This window comes from Miniopterus natalensis, chromosome 4 (assembly GCF_054644295.1).
Source record: "Miniopterus natalensis isolate mMinNat1 chromosome 4, mMinNat1.hap1, whole genome shotgun sequence".
Lineage (NCBI taxonomy): Eukaryota > Metazoa > Chordata > Mammalia > Chiroptera > Miniopteridae > Miniopterus > Miniopterus natalensis.
In genome coordinates this window covers 96,309,899-96,332,142 of record NC_142084.1, presented here as the reverse complement: position 1 = coordinate 96,332,142, position 22,244 = coordinate 96,309,899, and the positions used below count along the sequence as shown (strand labels likewise).

The 22,244-nt window shown below is 48.6% G+C and overlaps 2 protein-coding genes across 3 annotated transcripts in view; one reads left to right on the top strand and one right to left on the bottom strand.

Moving 5' to 3' along the window:
- Positions 1-2,164: 2,164 nt before the first annotated feature.
- On the top strand, positions 2,165-14,620 carry KIAA1191 (KIAA1191 ortholog). 2 transcript variants are annotated; one of them, XM_087816985.1, is made up of 9 exons: positions 2,165-2,364; positions 3,413-3,525; positions 3,775-3,860; positions 6,197-6,375; positions 8,879-9,005; positions 10,835-10,959; positions 12,721-12,827; positions 12,992-13,134; positions 13,238-14,620. In XM_087816985.1, the coding sequence occupies exons 3-9, from the start codon at positions 3,833-3,835 to the stop codon at positions 13,444-13,446; spliced, it is 918 nt and encodes a 305-aa protein (XP_087673111.1). In that variant the 5' UTR covers positions 2,165-2,364; positions 3,413-3,525; positions 3,775-3,832; the 3' UTR covers positions 13,447-14,620. The 2 variants fall into 2 exon arrangements, with proteins under 2 accessions (XP_087673111.1, XP_087673112.1); XM_087816986.1 differs by lacking the exons at positions 3,775-3,860; positions 6,197-6,375 and having other exon boundaries at positions 13,238-14,619.
- Positions 14,520-22,244, bottom strand: part of SIMC1 (SUMO interacting motifs containing 1) — a 38,722-nt gene continuing 30,997 nt past the window's right edge. Inside the window, 5 exon segments of the mRNA XM_087816984.1 lie at positions 14,520-15,281; positions 15,284-15,523; positions 18,498-18,582; positions 18,721-18,877; positions 20,680-20,808. Of these exon segments, the coding sequence (XP_087673110.1) occupies positions 15,223-15,281; positions 15,284-15,523; positions 18,498-18,582; positions 18,721-18,877; positions 20,680-20,808 (670 nt within the window). The 3' untranslated portion in view covers positions 14,520-15,222.

Below are 22,244 nucleotides of genomic sequence, written 5' to 3'. Positions count from 1 at the left end.
GTCGCCTCGAAAGTATTAGTTTCCTCTGCTGCCAGTTGGGCAATGGAAATGGACGATTCCTGCGCACCGCTAGGTGGACGGCCTCATCTAAATGACAAAGGCGGCAGGCTTCCTGGTAGAGCTCCCAGTTTAGAGACTCCAGAAACGCAAATGACACCCCCCCACACCCCCCACACCCCCGCTTGCTACCTTCCTGCTGACCCAATTCCTGTCTGCTGGTGGATCCTGAGAATGCTAGCAGCTCTGTCTAGGGAATGGGCCTTTCTGAGGGCTTGGCCTGGCCAGAGAGAACAGATGTCTACAGAAAGGCAGGTGACCCCTCCCCTATGAAGTAGGATGCAAGAGAGATCCTGATTAATTCTAATTTTTGAGGCTCCAAGTTTATTATTTTTTTAAATATAGCCCTAGCTGTTTTTGCTCAGTGATTACAGCGTCGGCTCCCAGACTGAAGGGTCCTGGGTTCGATTCTGACCAAGGGCACATACCTCCATTGCAGGCTCCATCCCTGGGTGTGTAAGGCAACCAATATGTGTCTCTCTCCCCCTCTCTCTCTGAAAAGCAATGGAAAAAATTTCCCCAGGCAAGGATTAAAAACAAACAAACAGAAATTAGTTTCCCAGTAAGTGTATGTTGTAAATATACATAAAAAGACAACCATGTTCTCTGGTCAGCCACACACAGGGCTCCTTGACTGGTATTTGCCCCCAGAAAAGAACCATACAGCCAGACCTCAAAGAAGAATTTTCCAAAGATGCTGCTGCCCTTGGGGAAGTAAGGTGGCCATGCACAGAAGTGGAAGCAGACGTGGTTAAGAACCAAAACCAGAGTCAGAAGAAAAGCACAGAAGAGGGGTGGAGGGGAACCTCTAGTGCCACAAGAGATCCAACCCAGGAACTAGGAAAGGTGGCCTGAACTTAAACAGCTCCGAAGGAACCCCTCGTGGGGTCTTGTGGATTCAGTCATGACGGACTGATACCAGGCTGTTTTGATTAGAATGGCTTTCAAAAGTATACAAAGAACTCATACAACTCAACAAGAGGAAGACAAACCAATTTAAAAAGGGGCAGAGGACGTGAATAGATGCTTCTCCAAAGAGGACATACAGGTGGCCAAGAGGCATATGAAAAAATGCTCAACGTTGCTAATCATCAGAGAGATGCAAATTAAAACCACGAGGAGGTATCACTTCACACCTGTCAGAATGGCTCCATCAACAAGTCAACAACAACATGTGCGGGCGAGGGTGTGGAGAAAAGGGGCCCCTGGTGCACTGCTGGTGGGATGCAGACTGGGGCAGCCGCTATGGAAAGCAGTATGGAGCTTCCTCAAAAAAATAAAAATGGAGCTGCCTTTTGACCCAGTGATCCCACTTCTGGAAATATATCCTAAGAATCCTGAAACACTAATCAGAAAGAATTAATGCTCCCCTATGTTCATAGCAGCACAATTTACAATAGCTAAGGTCTGGAAACAGCCGAAGTGCCCATCAGTAGATGAGTGGATAAAAAAGTGGGACATTTACCCCGTGGAATACTATGCAGCTGTAAAGAAGGATCTCTTACCCTTTGGGACAGCATGGAGAGACCTGGAGAAAATTATGCTTAGTGAAATAAGCCAGGCCAAGAAAGACAAGCATCACATGACCTTTCCTATATGTGGAATCTAATGAACAAAATAAACTGATGAACAAAATAGGTCCAGTGATATAGAAGCATGGAACAGACTGAGGGATCTCAGAAGGAAGGGGATGGGGAGAGATTAAGCAAAGAATTTATATGCATAAGTGCATAACCCATGGACACAGACAATAGAGTGGGGAAGGCCTGGGGTGGGGGTGGGGGGCGGGGCAGAAAGGGTTAATGGGGGGAAAAGGGGACATCTGTAATATTTTCAACAATATATATAATTTTTTTTATAAAAAGGGAAATGCCATTTGGATCACCTTGTATAGGGGAGGCCGATGGGGTTTGCTCCCTTTTTTGGTTGCGCTACTAGTATAAACCCTGACTAACCCAGCTCTTGCTGGAAGAGGGTCCCTGCTCATTTGTCCTATTAGAAGAGCAGCGGAGGCCGGGAGGCCTTTGGCACCGTGGACTACATCTCCCAGCATGCCCCGAGCGTCTTCCGGGCCAAGTCTCGCGTGACTTGAGCGACTAGGGAGGCTTTATCAGGAAGGCTGCGGGGGTGGCCGGCATTTTACGCTCCCTGGTCGGTTCCCGAGTCTTTTGGGTCTCGACGGACACGACACCGCTCGCACCATGGCTTGGGTCCCGACTGCGCCACAACCTGTAGAGAGACGTGGGTCCTCGGGGCCTGTGTAGTGCCGGAGCTCGGGCTGTGGGCAGCTCCGCGGCGGCCAAACAGGTAAGCAGGTGGGCCGGGCGGGGCCTCCGCGGGCCGCCATCCTCCGCCGGTCCCGAGGGGCGCGCCCTGGCCCTGGCCCGAGTCCTCTCCCCCCACCCCTTACCCCACCCCTTACCCGGCTCTCGGGTCCCCAGGGGCCTGCTGTCGGGTGAAGCCCCCGCAGCGCCGGCCGGGCCCCGCCTCTTCTTCATCGCACCTGCCTCCCCGGGACCCCCTCTCCTCGCCCTGCCCCGTCACCCCTTAGGCCTCTTGCCCTCCTCGGGGAACCCTCGGCTGGTGCAGGCGCGGCCCTGAGCCCAGCCTTCCCCCGCTCGCCGGGTGGGAGAGGGGCTGAGTCAGAACTGGCCTTTGAGGCCCCGGGGGCTTTGTCCCGGACCCCTGGCCGGAGCCGGGCCGTGCGGGGAGGCGACGCGGAGCGGGCGGGGGCGCGTCTGCGCCGGGCGCTCCCAGGCCCCGGGGGGTGACTGATCTTTGGTTTCTGCGATGCTTTTTAATGAGGAGCTGACTCGTTTGCCCTCTGAGCGCCGGCTGGATGGAGGGGCTGTGTAGCAAGTTGAAAAGCGAGCGACTCCGCTTTCTCAGGGCTTTGTTTGAACTCCCCTGTAAACTGGGGGTGAAACTGCCTGTCTCCCGGATGGGCCACTTATCAGAGACCCTGGACAAATCACTTATCTCCTGGTTTTTTAGTTCCCTTCTCCTTTAAATTGGGGATAAATAATGCCTGCTTTGTGGGATTCCTGCAAGGGTTCAAACACAAGGATTGTATAAAAACCCTTATAACTATTAGTGTTAGCAAAAATAAATAAATAAGTAAATAAATAAATAAATATTAGTGTTAACAACAAAGAATGAATTTACCCTCTGTGCCACCTCGTCCCTTGCTACAGGTCAAGTTATTTGGACCATGAGTCATAACTTACTTGGAAAATGAAAAAATAAAACTTATAAATCCCTCTTGCAAGGCTGGGGAAGTACACGAATGGGTAGGAGGTGGTTTGGCAGTTGCTGAAGGGGGCTGGACCAATGCTGTTTGTTTGTTTGTTCTCAGATCCTCTGGGATGGACGGACTCTTCCTAAGCAACTTAGCTAATCTGCAGCAGCTGGACAATGTTCCTCATTAACTTCTGTCTATCAGCATAAACATCACATTGTTTCACTCTGGTAAGGTGACCTTTCCAGCAGGTGTAGTGTCTTTGACATATCAGAGTTGTTAAGGTCAGCCATAGGTGTGGTGCGACCTTTGACATTGTTTTTTTTTCTTGGCATGTTTCTCACCCATTGCCTCATGTGTGTGTGTGTTTCAACTTTGTAAGCAAGCCATACAATGCTTTGTGTGCCTGTCAAAAGAACAGCATTGGAGCTATTCTTTGGTGTTCACTGTAAGAAAATGCTTTTTGTTATTTTTATTAGGTGGCAGGGACTCAGCCCTGAAATCTATATAGAAAAAGTACCTGGATCCAGTCTTTCAATGGCTTCGAGACAATCAGAAGTGCCTGGTAAACTTAATTCTTTTTTGGTAAAGTCATGTTTCCCTCACGTTGTTAACCAGAAACTACTTTTTCTGAACCATATATTGATGGTTGCTTTCGGCCTCCAGGAGTATTTAGAATTAATATATTGGCCTCACTTAAATATTATCTTACTAACCATGCAGCCAGGGTATAAACCTAAAATCTACCTGGAAAGAGAGTAGTCATTTCACTCAAGGGTATGACAAATTTGTCACTTTCCTAAGGTATCAAATAAGAATTCAGAATAAGTTGGGTAGTTCTTGTAGTATGTGCCAGAATGATTAAACTCACCCCCTTTTTAGGTGGCTTGGGGAACAGATAGAATGGAGGTCTTGGCAAAAAGGGACCAGCCTGATTTAAAGCCAGCAAACATTTAATGTGTCCTGGGTTTCTGTAGGGCAGTAATTTCTGGGTTACTGAAGTCATTGATCCTGCCTTGGACTGTTTTAGTGGGAAGGGCAGTGATTTTTAATCAAGTCTTAATCACTCAGTTTTAGATAATCAGTGAAGTATAGACGATAGTGCCCACGTCTGAGGGCTACTGTGAAGATTAAACATAAAACGTGTGAAAATGTGGGTTCAAAGTTAGTGATGAATGTGCATTTAATGCCCAGAAAGTTTGGGGGCCTCTATTTGTAGGGATATGTTTCTTGGTAAATATTAGCTTACTTTCTTATTTTTAGGAAGGCTGTTGGGAGGAGACTTAAGATGTTTTTGACATTGCTCCCAAATTTAGTGTAGCAACAGGAATCTTCCCCATGCCTTCCAGTATCAATCCCTCCCTAGTCTCTCACTTCATCAGCTTGTGTTTTAGTCTGTCTGCCATTGCTCCTGTGATTACCATAAACTCTGCTATGGCCACCCTAGACCGCAGGGTTGCACTCATTATGTTAATGCTTTGTAGTGTGGGGAGCATGGGGTTTTGCGTGTGGAGCGAGCGGTGGCTTAGGTCTGTGTTCCAGTCCCCACCCACACTTGCTAGCTGGGTGTCGCTTAAGATCTATGCCTCAGTTGCCTGAGCTGGGAAATGGGAAGAGTATCTTTTTAATGAGAATAAGGTAAAAGTGAGGGATGTCAGTGCCTGGCAAGGAAGGGTACTTGGCAATTGTTATTTGCATGTTTTAATTGACATAATTCACATACCATCAAGTTCACCCACTTAAGATGAATAACTTAGTGGTTTTTAGTGTTCATAGGGTTGTACAACCATGACCACTATCTAATTCCAGAACATCTTCATCACCCCAAAGAGAAACCCTTACTCCCATTAGTAATCCCTCTTCCTCCCCGCACCCCTCCAGCCCTTGGCAGCCACTGATCCTCTTTCTGTTTTTAGGGATTTGTTAGTAATTATTATTGATGTTAATAGTAATAATAATGATAGCTGCTTGGTTCCCTAGCTGTTTAAATGAAGTGTCTTTGGTGGTTTGGGACTTTCCGTCGTGCAAGTTGATGTTTTGAAGAGCAATTAATGGAATTTCAGCAACAGGAAACTCACGCTGAAGGCAGGATGTAGACATTAGTTCTGCTGTGAAACAAAATGAACTTTGCTCCCTGGTCTGGCAGAGCTGAGAGTGCCCTTGAGAGGGGTGCCTGTGTCACAGCAGGATGTTCCGCCGGTCAGGTCCAGCAGATGGCAGATGGAAGGGCAGGATCACCTGGCAGCTCTTTATGAGCATGGTTGTCAACAGTTTCTCTGCTGGCATTTGGCACTGTTGCTAAATCATGCAGAGCACTGGAAACAGTAGTGATGCTGGACAGCATATTTTAAATGTTTCTTGTAATCGTGCTCTTGTTTTCTTTGGTGAAGTAGGGAAGGCAGAGGATTTGCAATCAAGCCCCAGCTGGCTGCTTGCTGTGTGAAACTGGGCAAATCACTTTGCCTCTAGGCCTTACTTTTCTCATCTGAAAAATGGGACAAGAACGTCATATCCTCAGTCTCGAATTGCTGTGGGGGCAGATTCTGTGGCATAAAGAACACAAGCTTTGAAATCAGACAGAATTGGATTTTGATTCCTTACTGCACTTCGAAGTTTTGTCACCTTGCTCAGGTCATTTAAATTGAATTTCTGGTTTTTGTAAACCATATAAGTGGATTAGGGCTGCTGAGTGGGTCAAGAGGAGAATCCAAGTGTCAGGCATAAAGGCAGACACTTGAATACTACAGATTCTCATTCCTTGATTGGATTCACTGTTCCAGGCAAGTTCTTCTTGCTGTGTCCCAGAGTGGGTGTTTCAGAGCTTTCCTGCCCACAGATCAGTGTAAAGCTATTCGCATGTTCAGTTGCTAAACCAATCCTGACAGGTGTCTCTGTTCTTAGCTCTTGAGCCTAGTGGGCCTCTGGGCAAGATGTCCCTGCCCATCGGGATGTACCGCCGGGCATTCAGCTATGATGATGCCCTGGAGGACCCTACGCCCATGACTCCTCCTCCATCGGACATGGGCAGCATCCCCTGGAAGCCAGTGATTCCAGATCGCAAGTATCAGCACCTCGCCAAGGTACCTGCCCCGCCGACTGTTCGTGGCAAGCCCAGCCTTTTCGGACCCCTTCCCCAGCTCTGGAAGCCTCAGTGGCTCCCAGCATCCGTAGAATCTGGCCACCACCAGTTCCTGTATGTGTTTTCTGTGACTCTGTGGGAGTGGGTGGTCCTTTTTTTCTTTTTAATTCAAACTAGAATGGCCATGTCTTCTCCCAGCTCAGACCCTTCTCACCCCATCCCATTTGCCACAGCATTAAAAATGCAAGCCCCTCAGTCTGGTTCTGCATGATCCCATCCTGCCTGCCGCTCCCCCCAGTGATCCAACCATGCAAGTTTCCTAAGATTTCTTGCACTTGAGGGTATTTGGTGCCTATAAGTCTTTGCCTCAACTGCTCCATTGTGTGGAATGTTTATATCCGCATCCTGTCCTCCCACCCTCTCCTCCCACCCACCTGCCTGACATAGGTGTCCTTTAAGTCTTAGCACAGACATCTCTCCTGCGAGAACTCCCAGTAAGACTGTTACCTCTCCCTTGGAGCTCGCCACTGTACCACAGGCCCCTTTCACAAGCCCTGCGTTACTTTACCCCCCTTCATTAGCTCTGGAGGGCTGGAGCCATGGCCAGTTTTGTGCTCTGCCTGCAGTATCAAGCAGAGGACCTGGCATGAAACAGATACCAAAAAAAAAAAATGTTCATTGAGTGATTGGGGGAAAATTGGCTCTTTCCTGAACACATGCTATACTTTTTTTGTCATGCTCTGCCTCCTGCCGCAGATGCCTTTCCCGCTGTAAGAGTGGCCTCCTTCTCAGGCCCTTGCTCACATTCCCAGATACCGTACCTCGTCCCACCTCAGCTGCCCTCACAGCCCTTCTGTGCAGTCTGACTTCTCACAGGCTCATTGCAGACATGTTACTGAAGCTTGTGCTTCCTGCCTGTAGGGACTGTGTCCTGTTACCACTGGCTCTCAGTACTATTGCCTGAATAAACCAGGCCTGCCAAGTTCAGATGAGGCCATTTAATCTACATCTAGTTTCACTGAACTTTGAGCTGTGTGACAGCTAAGGGCCTGATAGGAAGTACACAGTGAGCAATTACTCTAACAGACTGGGTATGAATCCCGGAATGGTCTGTGTATTAGCCATGACCTTGGGCACAGAGCCTCATGCCTGAGTGACAGTATCTCCACCTGACAGTACTTTGACATGGAGGTGCTGTGCGGATTGAAAGATTTGACACATATTAGGTGTGTAGGGGACATTACGACTCCTGGCTCCCAGCCTGACTTCGACCTGGTAGAGTCGTGTTTGAGGCTTCCTTTCTAATGGCTCCTCCCACCCCCTTCCCTTAAGCTCGGAGAACAGGGAGCTGCTTTCTGCAAAAGCTTCCCCTACAGTTCCGGGGGAAATTCCTTATGTCCATTATCTACCGAAATCTGACCCAGTTAGTTGTTGGGAGTAAATGTCTTGCGTAGAGAGAACTGGCAGTACTGGGAGAGAAGGGCCCTGGCAGCCTGCCTGCAGTGCCAGGGCAGTGCACTGAAGGGACCGGAACAGGCAGGCAGTGCTTCCAGGGCAGCACGCCCCCAACGTAAAGGCTGCCGCTTACTCAACAAGGCAGACGCTGGGCTTCCCATGAGCTGTTGTGCCCCTGCTGGAACAGCTGACAGTTTGGAACAGCTGCTCTTACAGGGAGGCTCAGCGGGACTCAGTGCATGCATTCTTTCACTTGTCCTGACTCCAGCATCTTCCAAGTGAGGAAGCAGAGGTTCAAGTTCTACTCCAGTGAGGTCACAATGTTTCCTACTTTTCCCCTCCTTCTGTCTTCTCAGTTCCTTTGGAGAAGCAGCGAACAAAGAATAAACCTGATCGTCTCCTCCCTGCTGGTCCTGAGCATGGGGACGGGTTGGAATGACAGAAGGTGTTGAGCTCCTGACTCTCATGTTAAAGACTAGGGGCTACATAGAGTTCTTTGGCTTATTTTAAAAGACCATTCCTTGAACCTTTAGAGCTGTGGTCCTCATAGTGTCGTCTGGGAACCAGCAGCATCAGCATCACTTGGGAATTTGTTAGAAACATGAATTCTTGAGTCGTCCCCCCCACCCCCCAGGCCTACTGAGTCAGCTGTGGGGTGGGGCCTAGCAGTCTGTTTAACAATTCCTCCATCGGATTGTGATGCTCTCAAGTCTGAGAACACTGAGCTGGTGCGGTGATGAGTCAAACAAAAGGCAGTGTAGTGCCTGGTACATGGTTAGTGAGTAGTCGTAGGTCCTGGACAGACACGGGCTGGGAATTAGGAGACCTCAGCTTCGAATTTTGGCTTTCCCACTTTTATAAGTTATTTATGTCTTTATCTGTTGTCACTATGGATGGTACATACCTAATCAGGCAGAGATGACAACCCTTCCTGTCAAAGATTTCCTTACAATCAGGTTCAAGGTGTCTCAGCAACTTCTTCCCCAGCAGCGTGGGTTAGGTGTGCGACCCCCACGCTGCTCAAGTGCCTCCTTCCCTCTCTTGAACAGGTGGAGGAAGGAGAGGCCAGCATCTCCTCCCCTGCCATGACCCTGTCATCGGCCATTGACAATATGGACAAGGTCCCTGTGGTGAAGGCTAAAGCCACCCGTGTCATCATGAGTTCTCTGATCACAAGTAAGCGTTCTGTACCCTTAGAACAGAGTGGAACAGGGGCGGGAAGGTGTATGGGGCTCTGCAGACACGCCGGCCTTAGCCTGTCCTGCCTGTGCCTGGCAGGCACCAGCTGGGCTTCTAGTCACCAGTAAAGCTCCACTGAGATGAAGATTTGCCATACACTAGGCGTCCCAGTTGACAAGGGTATTCCTGCCGCTGTGCTGCTGCTGTCTTACCCACATCCATCGGTGTGGCCTGGGGCAAGTACTTCACCATCCGGACTGTTCCCTCCTAAACCAGATGGGGAGTCTGGCTGGCAGGTGGAGGGAGGGTTAGTGGTGGGTGGGTGCCGCTCCTGGAGAAGGCGACACTTGGGGGCATCGCCGCCTGCCTAGTAGTCCTTTTTTTTTTTTTTTAATTAAGTGGCTCAAAGCTTTTCCCTTCCTGGACCTTGAGGCAAGTTTGTTCTTTATTCTTAAGGATGTGTGACTTGTGTTCCTAATGAGACTGGAAACAGGGAGCTTGCATTTTTTTTTTTAAAACCATGGCTCTGCTGTGGGAAGTTAACAATTAATTGATACACAGCTCTGCTTGTCAGCAGCAGCCTCTGCCAGGGACAGGGCACAGAGAGGTTCTCCTTCTTGGGTCAGTTTCAAAGTTCGGAAGTCCTTGTTTATCTGCTCTGAGAGGGCATCGGTTTATCTGGGCAGTTACTAGAGAACTGGCCCAAGAACCAAAAGTCCAGTCTCTTCTTGGACTTCCTCTCATTCACATGTAAACACGCCTTTTGAATCAGCAACCGCTAGTGTTTTGTAAGCTTGAGAATGTTCTGGCAGTGAGCGCTCAGCCCCGTTTCCCAGCAGAATCTGACTTCTTTATTGGAGACGCTGCCCAGCAGTACAGAGCGTTCCGACTCCAGAGTGCTGCCGTCACTCGGCACCTCACTCGGCTCGTCCGCGTCCTCCGCGCGCGCTTCCCGCAGGTGCAGACCTCGCCGCCGTACCGCTCTTTCAGCTGATGCTGCCGGGAACTTCTTTGGACGTTGCTATAGTCTCACATTGTTAAGAAATAGCTGCATTTGAAGTCCTGGTATTAGTGTGCTGTGATGCCTTAAATCCTTTACCACCTTTAAAATTTCAGGGAAGACCTTGGTCCAGTACTCCCACAGTCCTGCGCGTAGGGCTGTGCCAGGTAGTGTGCACACAGAGTAAGCAAAAAACTCAGCTGTCAGTCATTCCACAGTGTAACTGACATTCACTTTAGAGAACTTTCATGAATTTAAGCCAAACAGATGACATATGCTGAGAGCAAGATCTCACATGCTCCCATAACTGCCTCACTGATCACAGTGTAAGTGGGTCAGACTGACCTGACACTGAGTTGTCTGTCTGCTGTGCCAGGCACTGAGAGGCACTTTGACCCATGAGAAACGTTGGCTTGGTAGACCTTGGCTAGATCAAGGCCCATTCTCTGTGGTTTGAATTCAGTTGGTACCTTGGTGCCATCCAGCTGAGATGTGGCCCATTTCTCTTTGGTGGAGGTCTCTGTGTGGGACGTGAGGGCAGTGAGCCTCTCAGAAAACTATTTGGAGGACTTGCGCTGTTTCTGAAGGTCAGCTGGCTTCTCCATGTTCCCTTTCTAAGCACAAAGGGGACATCGTGGTGTAAAAATAAGAGGGAGATAAGGCATTTCCCTGGAGGCATCTTCCTTCTCTGTGTGAGGGAAGGCTGCCCTCTGGGGAAACCCTCCTCTGGTCTCTTGCTTCTGGGGAGAATGGGACACCTGTGTTGCCCCCCCCAGTTTGTGATGGGAGAGGGGGTGGGCATGACCATCATCTCCTCTGTTCCCAGAACAGACCCAGGAGAGCATTCAGCGTTTTGAGCAGCAGGCAGGGCTGAGAGATGCTGGCTACACACCTCACAAGGGCCTGACCACCGAGGAGACCAAGTACCTTCGCGTGGCAGAAGCACTCCACGTAAGCTGGTTTCTCAGGAACTGTGACAAAAACGACACCCTCACCGCTTTTAGCTTGAGATGTGCTGTGGTTTAGAGTTACCCGCTCAGCCAGGCGGGGTTGTGGGGAGTGATGGAAAGAACAGGGCAAGGAGTGTAGAACTGCTTTGGGCCCGCCTGTGGCGGCACGTAGAGTCGTATGGTCGGGAGCTCTTTTCCCTGAAGGTCCTGCTTATCTGTCTGAAGTGGGGGTGCCTGGTCAGGATGGGAAGAGCCTCTGCGCTGAAAGTAAAGCCTGTGTGGGTCACTTCCTGCACCAGTGATCGGCGCTGAGGGGCGGAGCATCGGGCAACCTCAATGGGTGTGACACTAGCTGAAAGAATGTCATGCTCTGTTTTATTTTTTAAAAATGATAAATTGGAATGCTTTTGCTTTTCATTTCTGAAATTGGAATGAAGACTAATTTTTGGTAAGGTTAGTGATGACCAAATAGTTGTACGAGTAAAGGAATTTCAAGTGACTTTAGTTCGGGGAACGCTGCTCTGTACGTCACAGTGCTTTATGATTCCTGAGGTACTTGCATCCACCTCATCTTTGTTAATCCTTTGAGGGAGAAACTGTTCTCTGTGTTCTATAAATGCCAAGACTGACGTCCAAGCTCCTGTATTTAACCAGTCACAGCACCTGAGCTCAAGTCTCCTGGTGCCCTATTTCTTCTTGGTCTACCCCATATTCCAAAATTGTCTGAGAGCCTGGCTCCTGAAGGGGCTCAAAGAAGGATTGTGCTGCACAGTATGTGGAAGGAAGAGTCAGGGACATCTGGTGGCCTGTGGGGAGGGATGTAAGACCTTGTGGACTGTCGCATTTCAGATTGAGCATCCCAGATGATGTTTGTACACCAAATGTAAGAACATTGCTGTGGGGGACCATTTTAAGCTGTCAGACAAGACAGATGCTTCAGGAGAGAGGCACTGTTGGTCTCTGACACAGGACTTTCCAGGATTGGTGCCAGAGTTCCAGTTGAGCAGTTCACCCTGTATAATGGTAGGGTTGACTCTGGGCCATTTTCTGGGTCTTGGCCACAGGAGAAGAACATGAGACTGGCTGACGTGCCAGCTTGCGTAAGTTGACATGTGGTGTGTTTGAGAAAATTCAGTCAGGGTCATTTGTTTGGATGTGGCTTGGGCTCAGCACTTGCACACTAGACATGGAGCACAGACACAGTAAGGGAGCCTGGATCTGGAAGGACTGGGAAGTACATTTGTCTCTCCCCCAGCAGCTAGTCTGGATGTTAGAGGTCTGTTTACAGTGCGGGGGAACCCAGGGTGACTGGTTACGGGAGGGAAAGGACAGAATGGGGCAGGCTCCGTGGACGAAGCGGGCAGCTGGAGAGGAACAGCATACCCCAGTCGTGGCTTCGAGATTGGCAGTGGGGGTGTCCGTGGCAGGAGAGGCAGCGAGGGAGAGCTCAAGGCCTTACTTAGAAGGCCCAGAAGGCCTGCAGCTCCAGCTCTGGCTCTTGCACTCACGGCTGGGCGAGGTGGGAAAATTAAAAGCTCTGGTGTGGCACTTAGTACAGAAATGTCTTGAGATGTGTTGTAGAGTTAGTACATTCTTTTTAAAAGATAGAGTTCTATCTAGTATGGCAAAATCAAAGGAGTGTCTGTTTTATAATCCAAAGTTATTCCACCTATTAATGTTTTCCTTTTGCCTGACGTTGGTGTGAACCGGGTTGTTTACACCCAAGCTTAGCCGAAGTCTCTCTTCTTACCCATCTGAACAGACACTAAAACTACAGAGTGGAGAGGTAACGAGGGAAGAGAAGCAGCCGCCTTCGTCCCAGTCGACCCCCAGCAGTACCCCCCACTCTTCCCCGAAGCAGAAACCTAGGTGAGCCTCCCTACGGGTCTTCCGAGCCGGGTGTATGGAGAGATTGGGACTTAGGCCTGTGGTCTCCAAGTGGGCGGGGGTGGGCAGTTCCTAGGCCTTTCACTCGAGACCCTTCTAGAGGGCGGGAAGGGGATACATTGGGCTGTTTTACTCTCTCTCTGCAGAGGCTGGTTCTCTTCAGGCTCTTCCACAGCCTTACCTGGCCCAAATCTTAGCACCATGGATTCTGGAAGTGGGGATAAAGACAGGAACTCAGCAGATAAATGGATCCTCTTTGGACCAAGATCCCTCCTGAAGTCAGATTCAGGTAAGCCAGCTCCCTCGAAAGAGCAGTGCAGCAGGCATTTTACCGTGCGTATCAGGAGCTGCCTGCTGATTTTTAAATCCTTTCGCTCTGGTTACTTCTGTAGGAGGCTTTGCCACCCAACCCTACAGAGGAGCCCAGAAGCCATCGCCAATGGAGCTGATCCGCATGCAGGCCACCCGAATGGCCGAAGACCCAGCAACCTTCAAGCCGCCCAAGATGGACATCCCAGTGATGGAAGGGAAGAAACAACCGTCACGGACCCATAATCTCAAACCCCGTGACTTGAATGTGCTCACACCCACTGGGTTCTAGAGCTTTCTCTTCTAGTGACTGTGAATAGCGGGTGTCTTGCACCCACTTACTATTACCCTGGCTCTGACATAGGAAAGGTTTGGGGTTTTTTTACCTCTTAAACTGAGGCTAGAACTGGGAACATAATTGGTTTCCGAGGACCATTAGTGCAGAGCTTATCCCTGCAAAGAAGCCAGCGGGTAGCACTTTAACTGAGACGTAGACTGAGTCACCTCAGCAGTGGGGGGGACGCTCAGCACCTATTTTTGCATCATTTAGTCTCGACAAGAACTTGATCATTGCTTGCAAGGTAGATAATGTTTGTGCTCCCAAACCAAGGCTTCTTGATTCCTTGACCATGGTCAGCATGAGCATGGACCAGTCGGGGTGTAGAGGCGCTCACTGGCTGGTCCGGCCCTCTGACAGCTGGTGCCGTGTGGGCTGCAGCCTTGTCAGTGAGGGGACCTGCGATCCATTTGAGATCTGGGCACAAAGCCAGACTTGGCAGGGACCCTCCTGCGTGGAGACCGGAGCCCTAGCTGTGGCTGTGGTGCAGAGCCAGTTCTGCGGCGCCTCTAGGCAGTTCTGGGCAGTGCTGCTCTTTCCCGTGTCAGCAAACACAAGCCTGGCATAGCCTTTGCTGCACTTTAAAGTGAGATTTAAGTAGGAAAGTTAATCTGGTAGGAAACTTTTTTGGTAGGAAAGTTTCTAAGGGAGAAGATTCCGCCTACTGCTTTGCTACAGATAAATGGATGTTAAGCTTTTTAAAAACAAAGATGGTGATGACTATCCGTAGATTCTAGTCCAGACATTGATGTGAAATGTGTCACCAGGGCCTGAAACTTTCTAAGAGCCACGCGGAAGGATGAAGAAATGTTCTATATGCAATCATTTCCCCCAAATGAGCCTCACACCCGTATGACCATGGCCTGAGGAAAGGAACCGGGGTAGCACCTGTCACTGCTCCCCGCTGCGGTGTGCTCGGTCACTGTCCTCAACACTGTCTCAGATCCCTGCTGCTCTTGCTTTGGAAGGATCATGTCTACATAGCCAGCTGGGCTGACCTTTCCATAGAGAGGCCCTGGAGTCTCAAATGATGGGAACAATTAATTTATTTGTGTTTTCTGTTATGCTCGTATCTCTTACTTGTTTTGACAATAAAAATCCTTACTACTTTCTCAAACGTGGATAGCTGTTTTCTTTGTCCTGTTAAGAGTAGTTACCACATTCTGCCTACCCACAGTCATGGTAAGCAGGTAAACTTGGTATTTTGAAAAACCATTGCCTTTTATTGTACCCTTTTAACATTTTTTGTAACTCACTCATCCTTTTGTTTCTAACCTCCCATCTCCCCATTACATTAGATCTTAATAGACTGGTCACAAAGTCAAATTCATAGGCAATATAACAGGTCTAATATTGATGTTTGTGTTCCATTACAGAGAAATGAATGTGTGTCTCTCGAAACAGGCTGTTAATTCCTTGAATAACATTTGATGTCTAGGATTTGTTCAGAGGAATTTTTTTCACATCTTGAATGGAAATGTTAAACATCTAAGTGCATATAGTATTACCTGTTTCAAAAAGTATAGATAAATAATTTATCAAAAAATATATACACCTTGTATATTTAAGCCATATTTTTGAGAATAGGCTAGGATAGGATTATAAAAAAAAGTATTTACTAAAGAGTTAGAAATTTATTATAACCTACAGATAAATAAGATAGGTTTGGTCCTTTAAGACTTGTAACTACTTTTCATATTTTCAGAACTTCCAAGTAGTTGGAGATAGAGTTCAGGAGGTATTCTTGGTGCTCAGTGCGTAGCAGGGCCTCAGGGGCTGCTCCAGTGCTTGGGGGAGGGCTCTGCGTCGGGGTTCAAGTCCGCAGCATAGAAGAGCAGGAGCTTCAACAAGTGCACTTTGTCTTGGAGCTGGGGGACCAGCGGCTCCCCCAGCATCTGGACCAGGCGGCTGCGGAAGGCCTCGATCTGCTTCTCCACGTCCACCACCGTGATGTCGTCGCCTTGCTGGGGCTTGGGCTTAATCCTTTTGATTATTAAGTCTTTTCGATCGATCACTGAACTCCGTAAGTGCTCTGCAAGAGGGAAAAAGTCAGTTGAACCGAACTGCTTTTTATTCCTTTATGATTTAAGACTGTGGAGTCCAGTTTTAGTAGGCAGGGCCTGGGCAAAGACTTGTTAACTAGCTACTGGGCTACAAGTCAAAAGCCAGGTGAGTGCTGGTGGTGACTCTCTTTCCAAAAGGTCCTTTGTTCTTGGTTCTCTCTGGTCCTCAAGTTTTTCATATTAAAAAAATTCATTTTATTTTCCCTTGGTTTAAACAATGAAACTATATTTAAAATTAATATAACCACTTGAAAAATATTCAAATGAATTTTGAGTATCTTCAGAGAGATTTTTTTCCAAAGTATGAAAGAATTACAAAGAAATATTGAACTTGTACTTAGTAAGTTTATAGTGTTGGTTTACTATAGTAATTCTGTTTAAGTGAAGCCATTGTGTATGTATTGTAGGATAGGCCAAATGAGTAAATATCTGTGTTCTGAAACGGGTGTGGGGGATTTTCTTTTAGCCAGAGAATGAGTTCAACAGACAGCCCAGCATCCATGCTCTGCCCTCTGGAAATGTTTGTGCAGGTTCAGGAAATACTTCTCCCGAAGGTCAAGGGTCCGTACGAAAGTAACAACCATGGATAGGGAGCTTAGAAAGGGGGTTGGAAATTCCTTAGACTCACTTTCTAATCTCACCCAGCGACTTCAGAGAGAAGTAATTCCTTCCAGTGTTTTCACTGCAGACTTTGGCAACAGACCTATTTGAATCCTGGCTCTGACTTTTACGTTTTTCCTTTTTTCTCAGCCTTTGTGTTCCCACCTATAAAAAGTCAATGACTTTCACAAGGTCATCGGGTGTTATAGCCAGGGTGTGTGAATTGACCTCACCTCCCTTCCTCTCCCTCCATGCTGAAAGGCTTCCCAGCCTCTCCCCTTCTTCCCCCATCCTTGGGGCCTCACAACTCAGGCTGACCTCCAGATGCCCTCAGCAACGTCCTCAGGGCACGTGAAGAGGCAGAGGTGACCAAGGAGCCCTCGCGTTTCGGGGCACCATTCAGCTATAGGATAGTTTTCAAACTACTTGGTCTCCAAAGCAGCTGGAGAGGATGTCAAGAATGAAACAGCACTGGATCACGGCCCACTCATTCGACATGGGGTGGGCAAGAGGAGGTTCACGACTGTGAGTACGTGAAACAGTTTCTTACTGTATTTATGAATTATTGTAGTATTTGTATTAGAACTGTAAACCTCCTCTTGCCCACACCTGCATGCTGATCTGAGGCCTGCCTTTCCCTTAGCTGAAGCATAAGAATATTCTGTAATAAAACTGATTCCACTGTTGCCCATCACCCAGGTGTATTTCCTGGGAAGCAAAACAAATGAACAAGAAGTGTTAAAGGTGAACTTTAGACAAAAACAAGCTGCTTGAATATTAAACTTTCTGCTTAGATCTCCAGAAGAAAGAATTACATAAAGCTCAGTGAGGTTAACACATGGAATTTGCCTTTAGGGCTTTGTTCTGAGAAGGGCATGTGCCGTTCTCTGCCAAAAATGCCCAAACTACCCAACCACACACGGTGCGGCCTTGATGCACTCGGTTAAGTTCAGGTAGAACTTGAAACAGAGAAGGCCCTGTAGCCTGCCCCGGGCTAGGCAGGCAGGCGGAGATGCGCTCAGTGACAGCCCTGCCCGCCTTTCCCTCACACCGCTTGCGGGCAGCCTTGGCGGTTAAATGTTACCAGCCCCATTCTGCAGAAGGAAGAAACAGGTCTAGAGACAGCTGCCCCACACAGAGTAAGTGCTGGGGTTGGACTTAAACCCTGACCTGCCTGAAATCCAGAGCTTTTTGTTGCTTTTTGTCTCTACTACAGCCTCAGTTCTAGGCTCGAGAGGGTATAGGACTTTCTTACCTTCCCAAGTGCCACTACTGAGCTAAAGTCAACCTCAACAGGATCATGGCAGATACATCGTAAACACAGTTTTCCTACTTCCTGTTTGAGAAGCTGCAGACACTGCCCTCCACCCCTCAGTGCTTCAGTATGGATCTCCTAAGGTCAAGGATATGTACTCATAAGCCAGGACAATTATCAAAAACAAGAAATTTAATATTAATGCAATTTTATTATCTAATCTATTTAAGTTTCACCAATTGTCCCAATGAGGTACTTTCTAGCTCCCTTTTCCTGGCTCAGGATCATCTAGGGCCCTGCCTTGCACTTAGTACTCCGGTGCCTTAGCTCCTTTCCAACGTGGAAGTTTCTCGCTGCTCCTCTGTTTTTAAGGAATTGGCCAGTTATCCTGTAAAAGGTCCCTCAGAATGGGTTTGCCTGATCTTCCATGGGATTAGATTTAGGTGGTGGCTTGTTGGCAAGAATGTTACATACGTGCTGAGGTGTCCCCAGGGCATCACAGCAGGAGGAATGCCAGTTGTCTTGCTTGGGAAGTTACTCTCTTTCCTCATAACAATTATGTCAGTTTCCCCAAGGGCCTCATTAGTCCTTGGCTAATAAATCATCCTCACTTGAAACAGCTTCTGCCCAGCTTCGCCTGGGATTGGAGCAGAGCCGCTGTGACAGACGTGAGGGTGCCTCCCACCTTTTGTAAGGCGTACACTTTCATCTGCCACTGGTTTACTCTGCGTGTGCGTCTTGCTGATGGGCGTTTACACTGCCCCTCGTCAGTGAGCAGTGGGCCCAACAAAGATGCGCCAGGGAAGACAGCGCGGCGGCCAGAGCTCGTGGGGTCACCGCTGAGCGCTTCCCGTGCTGGGATGGCTCTTGCTTACCCCACACACTGGTGAGGACCATGTGTCATATGCTATCACGAAAATTGGGGGGCTCCGTTTCCTAGCAGCCATTCAGCTACATCATTCGTTGTTCCTCACAGGTATGGCCAAGGAACGACGCTCGCTGGTAAGAATCCCTGTCTAACTTTAATTCGTAATATTGCCCCCTGCGGGACTCCCACGCCACCTGACGAGTGAGCAAACGCTCCTTACCTCTTAGAACGTGCTGATAGCTGGACAGCAGAAACTGCAGGTGCTCGACCAGCTCATCCCACGTCTGCCACTGGGTTTTGTCCGACTGCGGAGACAGTAAGAGCACTTGCTAATGAACGCCTCCCTCAGTTAAGGGTTCTGTGCCATTTCCAGGTCACTTGGCCGTGATGCTCAAGGGCTGGGGGAAGGTGTACGGGCCCGGACTGAAGTGGGAGGCAGGTACCTGACACTTGAGCAGCGACGTGGAATGGTTGAGGAAGTAGAGGGCCTGGGCCAGGGACAGGGGCAGGCGGGTGGGCGTCTCGCAGCTGTGCAGGAATATAATCTCAAGCACTTTGCAGCGCAGAAGGTGGCTCTCCATGGTGGTGAAGAACATCTCTCTGCAGGGGAAGGGCAGAGGGGGTGAACCGTCACGGCTCTTATTTCCAGGAACACGTGCCACGACTTCCCCTTGACACTCTGACATTGGCCCTAAAACAGGCGACTACAAAGGAACCCAATGGAGGCCTACAAATCACACAGCCTGCGGACTGGGCAGACACAGATTTGTTCATGAACTAACAACTGCTGCAAGGGGGAGAGTCTTGTCTATTTGGAAAGGACCGGTTTAGGACACATTAAAAAGAATTACTTCAGCCTGGCTGGCGTGGCTCAGTGGTTGAGCACCGACCTAGGATCCAGGAGATCCCGGTTCAATTCCCGGCCAGGGCACATACCTGGGTTGCAGCTCAATCCCCAGTAGGGGGCGTGCAGGAGGCAGCCGATCAATGACTCTCATCATTGATATTTCTCTCCCTCTCCCTCTCCCTCTCCCTTCCTCTCTCTCTGAAATAAATTAAAGAAATAAAAATAAAAAGAATTACTTCATACTGTGACTAAGAGAATTAATACTAAGAATGAGTATTTCTGAATGTCCACAACGTTCTAGATACTGTTTGGCTCAGCAAAGAGCATTAAGATAAAGGATCTTCTAGTAAGTTTTGGGCAGCTGCCAAATTGCCCCCTCTGAGAAAGTTTTAAATTAGGGCAGCATTTTACTTAAGTTATTTTTGGTCTGTGTTAAGTCTAAATTTGTTTATAGTTATGCATTCCTTAAATTTCTCATCTCTCACAGAATCTGGGCTTAAACAAGTGAGGTATGAGAGTTAGACCCAAATGAAATACTCCTGAAAAAGTGGTCAAGCGAGCATAGTATTTAAGCACATCTCCTTCCTGACTAGTCTCACATACTGCCTCCTTTGAACAATGAGCCTGGGATCTAAAAGTCCTGGGTTTAAAACTGGATTCTGAATCTGATTAGCTGTGTAACCCTGGGCTACTTATTTCACTACTTTTAGTATTTTTCTCGTTTGTTAGTTTCATGAAAATATGAGATAATGTGACAATGACTGGGCACGCTGTAGGGACCCAATAAATGTCTGTCTTAGTCTTAGCAGGGTGTTTTAATTAAATCTTCATGCCCGTCATATTTGGTATGACATTTTCTTCTAGAGGAGCTGGAGCTGTGGAATGCTCTCGGCTGCCCCGGGGGCGCAGGGGCTGGCGATGAGCAGCGGGCAGGGGGCTGAGGGAGCTCATTCCCCAGGGTCACCACTGTACGACTCTCTCATGGCTACTTCCCGCACCAGCAACTGTTCGTGAACTCATATTCATTCCAGTTTATCTGTCTTCTAAAATTATTGGTTCAAAGAAGGAAGCATTCGTGCTAGGCAAGAACTCTCCTTACCCCCCTCATGGGACGCCTGATTACTTCCTGCGGAGGGAAACTGAGCTCCTGACTGTCGCTACCTGGGCTCATCCTACGGGCCCAGCCCTACTCACTCTTGATGGTCCCTAAGACGGGCATGCCCGCTTCGTTCGTCCCTCGGGCCTCCGTGAACATTTATGCCTGGCCCGTGGCTCAGGGTCGGGGAAGGGGGTTGCATAACGGCTGAAACTTGGAGGATGCTGGCCAAAGGGACACAGTAGGGAAATTTAGGCTCCGTTTAAGGTATCCCGCTCTTCCCAAAAAAGTATGCCTTAGTTGAAAATAATAAGAATTCATTGAGAGCTTTTTTCTCACAGGTTAGACAGACAGGAACTATCCCTCCACCTCTTTTCCCCCCCAATTTAACTACTATTTGGAATTTTCTTTCAAAATTACATTCCCAGAATGAAAAAGAAAATGAGAGCTAAGACTCACCTCTGACTCCTCTCGGGGATGTCCAGCACAAACCCAAACATCATCTCGGCGATTTTATTGGAGCTGCAGGTGGGGGTCCTGTCCACCTCCACGGCTATGGACAGCATCCTCTGCAGCTGGCACACGATCCTGAGTCCAGAGCAGACACAGGTGAGTGGGAGGCCTGGGAGGAGCCACCCTGCTGGCAGGGAGGAGGGGCCCACCAGTTCTACAGGGTCTTGTGGAGCACACAGTAGGTCAGGGAGAACTACACGAGCCATCAGCATACTTTTGTTCAGCAATTTCACCTGCCTGAATCCCTTTTGCCAGATCATACTATCTGAACCTCAAAGAACCTGGGGTTGAGCTGCAAAAGCAAGCTGTTTTAAGAAACACACAATCTAAGGATCTAGAGTACTTTGAGGATCATCTAGCCTATAACTTCTGTTGTGCAGATGAAGAAACAGGTCCAGAATGACTAACAAGTCAACTGGTGGACTGTGGCCCTCTCTCCCGTGAGACCTCACCAGGCTGATGTGGCGGAAGGAGTCTGGGCAACCCCTTGGAAAGGTGAGCCTGGCCAGAAGTCTGCTCTCTCTAATCCGCATCATTATTGTGATGGGAGAGAGGGCTGTTTGTCGAGAATCTGCAGCTGGTGACGCAATAGGTGGGCCAGGGGCCTGTGCCTCAGATTCTGGGCCTGCAGTGACAAGCTGTTCAACTGTGGACAAGTTACTGGCACTGCCTAGTTCAGAAGGTGTGAGCGCTCTGTGAAACGTCTGATAGACAGGTGCTCATGAATGGCGAACTGTAGTGCCTATTACTGTTTTTAAGATCATAGTAAATTGACTTTTTATTTCTACTAATATTCACTTACAATAAATTTCTTGTTACCATTATTTATATGAGATTACCTTTCCTTGAAGGAACTGTGTAGGCCTCGCTCTTGGTATAAACTGGGGTTCTGGGATAACCCTACTTCTGGGCCTCCCACAATCTGCCCAAGTAAATGCTTATTTGCTCCAAGACATTCTCCATTTTGATACAAGATTGTCTCCTAAGTTAGTTAAAACCCATAGGCCTTATATGAAAATCAGCTTGGCACAATTAGATTATAATACAGCATTGTGAATTAGGGCACAAGTGCTGTGTTTGAAATGTCAAGTGTTATTAACAATATTGATATGGGATAGTGGGTTATTTATGTCAGGGCAGCTCCAGCCCCTAAAATCTTGGCTTCTCTCAAAAAGTGCCAAGACTACTCTCAATCCCATAAAAGAAACACCAGGACTCTCTTTCCGGTGCTGTCTGAGGTCATGGGACGGGCCTGCTCTGAGCCATTGCTGTTATATCCTGGTGGAACCTGGCGGACTGAACAGACAGACTCCTCCCAGCCCTGGAGGAGAGAGACGCAGGTCCTCAGGACCAGTGGCCGCCGATCGCCTGCCACCTATCCACCCTCCTCTGTCAGTGGAAGCTGAAGGATGAGTAGCTGAAACTTTACTGTCTCTCGGTGTCCAGGAAAGGGAGGGCTGTGTCCTCGGGTTTTGTTTCACTTTAGTTTATAAATTTGTGTTCACTTAGTG